This window comes from Tigriopus californicus, chromosome 10 (assembly GCF_007210705.1).
Source record: "Tigriopus californicus strain San Diego chromosome 10, Tcal_SD_v2.1, whole genome shotgun sequence".
NCBI lineage: Eukaryota > Metazoa > Arthropoda > Copepoda > Harpacticoida > Harpacticidae > Tigriopus > Tigriopus californicus.
The window spans coordinates 14,872,288-14,880,111 of NC_081449.1; the positions used below are offsets into that span (position 1 = coordinate 14,872,288).

The 7,824-nt window shown below is 49.3% G+C and overlaps 2 protein-coding genes across 4 annotated transcripts in view; both read right to left on the reverse strand.

The window, feature by feature from the left end:
• LOC131888655 (uncharacterized) overlaps positions 1-831 on the reverse strand; it is a 12,849-nt gene extending 12,018 nt beyond the window's left edge. Inside the window, exon 1 of one of the 3 annotated variants that reach the window (XR_009374140.1) lies at positions 560-831. Coding sequence is in view for 2 of the 3 variants with exons in the window: in XM_059237565.1 (XP_059093548.1) it covers positions 560-635 (76 nt within the window). In the remaining variant the exon portion in view is untranslated. The remainder of the gene's footprint in view (positions 1-559) is intronic. The other 2 variants (XM_059237565.1, XM_059237566.1) reach the window with 2 other exon arrangements.
• Positions 832-2,363: 1,532 nt separating this feature from the next.
• Positions 2,364-7,721, reverse strand: LOC131887677 (E3 ubiquitin-protein ligase SMURF2-like). The gene is made up of 6 exons (XM_059236324.1): positions 6,730-7,721; positions 5,526-5,990; positions 5,333-5,443; positions 3,755-5,115; positions 3,503-3,665; positions 2,364-3,423 (listed from the first exon to the last, which is right to left on the reverse strand). The coding sequence occupies exons 1-6, from the start codon at positions 7,328-7,330 to the stop codon at positions 3,047-3,049; spliced, it is 3,078 nt and encodes a 1,025-aa protein (XP_059092307.1). The 5' UTR covers positions 7,331-7,721; the 3' UTR covers positions 2,364-3,046.
• Positions 7,722-7,824: the final 103 nt, after the last annotated feature.

Genomic DNA, 7,824 nt, shown 5'->3' on the forward strand with positions numbered 1-7,824 from the left:
CTGGTCTCTGACAGAAAAATCTTCAAATGTAAAAAAGCCACTTTTAAACCAACTTGCCTTGAAATCAAGAGAAATCAATTTGTTTTCGTGCCGCCTGTGACAGGAACTTAGGTGTCAAGTGCCACACATTGAAATGTTAAAAACACTACCCCCCAAGGTTCCTTGTTTTTTTTCCCATGGTATATTGACCATGCAGAATCACACGTTGGCTGAGAAAGCCCTGAAGGAATTAGCCACAAACGTCCAAGGTCGAATCTAGTTATTTAGGAAGTCAATCATGGGAACTAGGCTGTTCCTAACTATTAAATTAAGTGGTCCTTACTTCAACACCAGGGCCTCCTGATCTATCTTGTCCATTTTACTAACAGCTCTATGAACGTCCCTTCTGAAAACGTGTACACAAACAAGAAACTGTGCAAGATCCTTGAACTGAGTGAGTAGTTCCTTCATCATTTTCACTTGAAATCTAGAACTCGGGTGTGTTGGGATTCTTCACACGAGTTGTCGTTGCTTCAAATCACTAAGTTCTAGTGGTCAAGTCATGCGGAAACTTTCTTACTGGCACAGGATCCCAAATGGGTGGATCCCCAGATCCAGAGTAAAACTGTCAGCACTTGAATCGCCATTGAGCCCATTCACGCTCCTCAGGGACTGGAACCGAACACTCTCACTGAACTCATGTGGTCATGACACCAGTGTTGACACCCACTTGTCGGACGTGTTTCTGTCTTTGCACATTGATCGGAACTAACTGCCTGCGGATACGATGTGAAGAATCCTACAATGTCGAAGACGAAGAAGTCTTCAGAGGAGCACAGATTGTCGTGCCATACGAATGGCCAAGTCCAAAATTCCCACAAGAATCACGAACGAGAGAAACGCTCTCACACACACACACAGTTCGTAGTCAGTTAATCGGGAAGTCGGGGTGGTGCGTCTGGTAAGGAGCAAGGAAGAATTTTGAACGGGGTGGCGGAGCGGAAACTGCCGTTGAAGGGGACGCGAGACCAAGTAATACGACGAACGAGATTGCGTGGAAATCACGCTTTGATCGACAAAAGACTTAATTACCGCGACATTCTCTCGTGGTTCATTTGTTCTTTGGTGGGACTCTGGCAGGGTTTTTTTGGACAACACTCTCAGTTTCCAGGTTGAGGGCCAGACAAATTGTGTTTCGACATGAAAGCACGATTGATTTCAAATAGTTCACGAGCAATGTTGAGATATGGTCGAATTCGAACAATGAATTTTGATGGTCATGTCTGAGGACCTATCCGGAGTGATCTATGATCAGAATCATAGTCGAATTAGAAGAGTGCATGCATGGGAAATTGGGAATTCATGAATTGCGACCAAGATGATGGTGAATGATTGTTCAGACAAGAATTTCCGCGTAAACAAACGATTCCGGTTTTCCACATCCACATGTGAGCCTCGCAAACATTCTTCAATGCATTGGGTAGTCCTGTTCCATGTTTGCCAATTGCCAATGTGAGACGTCGACGAAACACGCTTTGAAACCTTGAGGTCAAGTACACGCAAGCGTCAAGAGAATTGTGACCGATTTTATAAACAAGAATAATTCGAAAATGAACGATGAAAAGACGAGAAGAAGCCTTTTTTTGTGGAATGCAACGGGTGGACACGAAAGGTGCGAGCTGACATTTCTGGAGTTTGTAAACAAAATATGTGGCTTGTCTGTTCAAGAGGTCGATGATTTTGCCTGAGGGAGGAAATGTTTGCACATGTCTCCTTCTTCGCGTTTCAAGCGGGGTAAAACTGAACAATCGCTTCGATTTTGGATGGACTTACGGACCTGTCACTCAACAGTGCATACCGTACATCTTTTCTAATGCCTGGCTAGCTGGTTAGTTCCGGAATTCACTGTACCTTTGGATTTAGATGTCGTGTAAAGTACATCTGCATTTTGAATGAAGCGTTTTCCTCTCCTAGTTTTCTTAAATTTTGAAGTTAGAAAGGTTGCCAAAAGTGTTAACCCCCTGGATAAGATAAATTGAAGTTTCAAAAGCCAGACTCGCCAAGAAAGACTTACATATTGGACCAAAACTTGAGCTTATGAAAATAATGCCTTCCAAGAGCTTTAGGATAGAGATTAGGTGTGTTTAATAGAAATGCTTGTGGTATAGCTCAGAATTGACAAACCTTCGGCAAAATGTCGACGGCGTCCATACCATGTCCATACCAGACATGATAATCTATCAACAATAAAATTCATTCAAATCTTATTGCTTGTATCGATTAGGCGATGAGGCGGAAAAGCTACGCCCAAAGTCATCGACTGTTTTAGGCGTTTTATTCGGATTTGGAATGATGGGATCACAGAACGAACTAACTGGTCCGCGCTCGTTGCAACTGATTCGTTTATTCTTCATTCTTATGGTATGAGCAATGGATATTTGGGCAGATTCAGATCGGACAGATGAAGAATAATCGGTTTCAATAATTCAATTAGCTATCTGACGTGTGTAATGAAAATGGAGATTTGAGAGAAAGTCTTGTCTGAATTATGACAGGGGAAATTACTAACAGTAGCAGATCTTGAATTGTAATCAAAGTCGTTAGATTTATGTAATAATGTAAATAACTGATCTTCATGGTTAGACCTATGTTTTCAATATAATAAAAAGTTACTCAATGAAGATGATGATTCGGATTTCGTTCGTCATTGAGAACGAAAGGAGTGGGGTCTAATTACATTGGATCTAATTTTCGTTAGGGCAAGAAGAATTTCTTATGGATTGCAGGCCTGGCCTTCGATAGCTCGAAAAGGCACGAGACTTAAAAATATATGAAGTCTTTGACAATTAGTCAGTATTCTCCGCCTGTCCTTGGTTCGCTCGCTCGTTGTTGAGAGAGGGATACGAAAGCTACTTTATAAAACTTGCGCCTACATTCTGGCCAAAGGAGGGAAGCAAGCCTTTCAAATCACTTGGGCACAAGACCCGAGGCAATATTGAGAATAAGGAAGAAAGAACGATTCCTAGGGGAATGGGACAACAGGGTTCACGGATGGAGGAGGATTCTCTCATTCCACGGCAAAACCGCAAGTTTCCTCCACGGCTTGGGTAAGCTTGTCGCACATCTTGGCGAGGGTTTCGTAAGCAGGCAAATCTAAACGATTGAAGCAAGTGTGCGCCTTGGGCAGGTTTTCGGTGGACGCCTCGATGACATGCAAGGTGAAGAGTCGAGGTCCGGCCGCACCCGTGGACCCTTGAAGGGCTTTGAATCCTTGAAGCGGCACACGCGAGCTTCCAGTCACAAATTGAAGGAGACGGGCCCGCATCTCTTCCGAGTAGCCGTCCACGATCTCCCAGAACCATTGAACGACGGGCGTGTCAGCATTGCAGTGCTTCAGTCGGGTGTGGGTCTTCCAATCCTCGATGTCGATCTTGCCGATTCCACCTGTAAAACGACAAAGAAGTAGAAAAGCCGCCTATGAAGTGAGTCAGTACGTGGATCAAAGGCAAGCCACTGCAATTACCTATGACAAGTTCGAGCTCTCTCTCGTCGAAAGGTTTTAGAAGTTGTTGGGGGATGAGTTCGTTGAAGCCTTTTTGAAGGGCTAAAAATTGCTGCTCGATCCCGCGGCACCATCGATAATTGACGTAGAGCTTCACATACTCTTTCTTGTTACTCTCGGTCACCTAAGAACGCAACAGGGGACACGAAACGTGCGATAAGACGATATGACTTAATCCAAATTGGGGACTGAAGTACTCGACCGACAACCTACCTCGATATCCTTGCCTCCTTTTTTGAGCTCGTGAGTCTGAAGAAGTCCGTATGCCTCGTGTTCCACGGAGAAGGTGGAATCCAAGACCCCGGTGATATCATTCACCAACATCCATCGCAACGAGGAATGCAAACTCGGATCCACCTCTTCGATGTCGTCCAGGGTAATCGACTTGTTCAGCAGCATCTTGTAGAAAGGCATCGTAAATCCACCGTCAATGTGGTGGCCGTGAAACACGGCCATGCCAATGATTCGACCCACAAAGTGGAAGTAGCTCAGATGATCCGGGTTAATGCTCGAGTCCGTGTTGATTTGAAGCGTGTAAATATCGTCCCGGGAATACTGGAAGAGTCCGTAGTACGGGTTCAACATTTCGTGGCTGAGAAGGTGAAGCCATTCGCGGGCAATCCCACCGTAATCGAGACCATCCTCGCCCCGGAACTTGATCATAAGGCGCTTCTTGAGATCTTTGGGCCGCATTTTGACGATGAGACGGTAGCTTTCCTCAAAGACCTCTTGGCGACTCACCTCCAGTCGACAATGTCCGGATTGAGGTTGTTGTGACGTGAGTTCTTGACGGAGCAGCTTGATCTTGGCCACCAGATCTCGCTTGTATTTGGGCAAGACCTCGCTGTCCAGATTGTTGTTGTTCGTGGACACGGGCGTGGCAGTGGGCGTGGAGTTGGAGCGGCCGTAACTTGTTGCTCGGATGTTTCTGACGGAAGACGGCGTCGGCGTCGATAATGATGATGACGAAGAATTGGGTGTAGCCGTCGTACTTGACGACACTGTGGTAGGCACCACAGGCGTAGTGGCTGCCACGGGGGTCGAAGGCGAGGAGGACACCACGCCCTCTGTTAGAGCAGCACTGACCGTGGTGGTCGGTGGAGCGTTAACCGTGGTACTGGTGGCTGAAGAAGATGAAGGCGGGTTCGGTGGCGGGAGTGGAGGTGTGGGCGAGATATGGCCATTAGTGTTTGTGCTAGCAGTTCCAGACGGACCCTGACTGCTACTCGGGGGCGTGACTTCTGGATCGTCTCCGTGTGGCATTGGTATTGGCAGCGCTCGGCTTGGCGTGGAAGGCACCCCGTCTGGATTAGGAGAGGGCGGATCCGTTGATGATGGCCCGTCTTCGTCGCCTGTTGAGGCGTCTGCTCCAGTGGTCGTGGGTGTGGCGGTTGAACTCTCGTTGCTTTCTCGGTGGGTGGGCGAGCCAGGTTGGGTTTGATTGTTTTGAGTCTTATGTCGTTGTATCTTTTGGAGGATAGGCCCGGAGAGTCGGGGGTCCGTGAACTGCGTGGTTCGATGGAGGTGGTCCACGAAGTAGGGCCGGCCCGTAGAAGTCTCTCTTCGCTCCCAGCCTTAGAGATGAAAAACATTCAGAATTTGTCAAATCATTGCTCATGCTTGATTGGTGAATTACGATTGCAGTCGTGGGAAACGGGCCCTGTGTCCGCATTAGAGAGCAGCGCTGTCTTGGAAATGACTTGTTCTGCCAGTTTTTTACACCATGGCCGTTGGGGGGCCGAATACAACACAACAATCATGAACTTTTCATCTTCAAAAAGCTCTACTTACCCGTGGGAAGCGGTCCGAGGATGTCATCGTTGCTCCGTTGCTCTTCTGTGCCTAATACCTGACTGAGGTTGTAGTCCTTGGGAATTCTCGGATCATGCCATGTGCTTACACCTAGAAAATTAGAAAATTAGCAACCAGTTCCATCAAAACGAACGCATTTCTTTCGGCATGTTCAAGTGCTCTGCTCTTCTACCTGTGAGCACATTGAGGAAGTAGATTTGTCCTTGGTCAGTATGTCGAATCTCAAAACCCTCAGGCAAGTCCACGGGCGCTAGTATCACAGAAGTACGCGGCTGGCCTTGACCTTGACTCTGGCTGTGGCTGCCAGAGGGCGGGGTATGGGAATTAGGCGCGCCATTGCTTCGCCGGGGTGTGCCTCGACGGACTGGGGGCTCATGCGGGGCGGCGGGCGGACCAATTCCAGCCCATTGGTGTTGAAACGTGGCTGGACTGACGTTGAACAATTCGTTCGATGTCGTCGAGGTGGGCGCCAAAGCGTTGGCGGGCCGGAGGGGGCGTTCCCACTGAGTGGTGCGAGTGACATGATTGACATAATAGACCCGCCCGGACGTAGTTCGACGCTCTTCCCAACCCTCGGGCAGGTCGTTGTTAGAGCACCGCAAGTTCCCTAAGCTATCCACAACGGCATTGAGACTTCCTGAAAAAAAAATAGAAATAAAAGCAAGTCTAAGAGGAAGTTCGAGAGGGAAATGGGGAGGATGAGCTCTATCTTTGTCGTTAACTGTGAGTAACGAATTCAGAAGGGTTCTGTTTTCGTTGGGAGATTTCTAAGCTTGCCTAGCCACGTACTGTTGCTAGACAAGGTCCTGATTTATCAAACCCACAGTTCTGCTCTTCTTTGAGCAAAATGTTAGAATAAGCGTTCGAGCCATTTTAGAAGACCATCCAGGAACTTTGGGGGAGATTTGTGAGTTTGTTAGCTGTTGGATTATGCACGTTAAATCAAAATTTGATCGTTATTGGTGATTCTCAAATAGCAGGGACTTGGACTTAAAAAATGACGGTCGTTTCCGCGTCTGTCTATCCCTATTGACCTGTCAATCCTACTAACTTAAGACTACTCTCGAGCACTATCAATTAATGCTCTCCATATACTATATATATCGGGGCCCAAGATCATCATCATCATTTGGCTGGGGATCATGACTTTGACAAGACCAGGAGGGTCACCATAAATCATGATCAACCTAAGCTGTTCCAAATATATGTGTTTTCAAGCCCGCTCGCTCACTCGCTCGCTCGCTCATCCATGCTTGCCGGTCTGGAGTGAAATCACGCAAAGACCGATCCAGCTGAGCTGACGACGACCGTTGCAAGGCCGTTAAGGAACGGAAACTGGATTGGACTTCATTCCCAGAGATGCGGTGGGGTCTTACCCGTGCCGTGTCCTTCCCGCGACATCAACGAGATTACCACTTGACCTTTGACCGGCCAGGAGTGATGTTGGTCCGTGACCAGATCTAGCCGTTGATAGCCCGTATCCTTGAGCCGCTCAATGGCGTTGCTCAACAAACGCACGCAGCCCAAGAAACCGTCCGAGGCCACACCCAACGGCAGACCCGTGACGGTGCCGCCCTTCTTGCCCGCCTCGCTACCCGCCGGATGACTCTTGACCTTCTTCTCGTTCCACACGGACAACGTGATGGCATCGGCGGGTCGCAACAGCAAGTCAAAGTGGGCGTTCCATTTGGGGTCCAAGGTGCCCCGGACCGTCTCGGTGCAGTGCATCTGCCCCACCAAGGAGGGGCTGACCGGATTGGGATTGGGCGTGCCGGCTGGATCCACGCTTAACCGCACGAACGGGTCGGGCAAGCGGAACAAATCCCGCTTGGCCAAGTGACACGCGCACAACACGGTCACTCGAATTTTGTGCAAGGTCACACCACCACCACCACCACTGCTAGGGGGCAGGGCAGCCGGCAGGGGCGTCGACCGAGTCCCACTAGGGCGGGCCTGGCGGGCCTGGCGGGCCGACATGGGGGCGGGGACGATTCAGTGCCGGGCCGCGGGCATGGTCCAATACCGCAGGCAACTGGAGGCGACCGACCAAAGACTCGAACGCTGGGGAAAAGCTGCTCTGTTCATCGATCTAGGTATCCATCTATCCCGCACTAAGTGAGCAGGAGAGGATGTCGGAAGGAATCGAGGATGGGCGGTTTGACACCACGGAGTTGAGGTCACGGCCCACCAGAGCGACACCCTTCTCCTGGGCGGGACGCGGGGTTGAGTGCGGGATTCAGTGCCGGATGGCCGGATGGCCGGATCGTTGACCTCCGTCAGATCTGAGGAGAGGTCCGGAGCAGTCAGGAGATTGCTGCTGTCAGGGCATCGGTCGCAACAGTCAATAGCCTCATCAATAGTCCAGAACTGAACCCAAAAGTGCCAAAGCCAACCTTGTCTGGCTCTCAGCGTGACCAACTTCAGGCCACGCTTCACGGATTGGCTGGGGAAATCTTGTTCAAAAGGGCGTG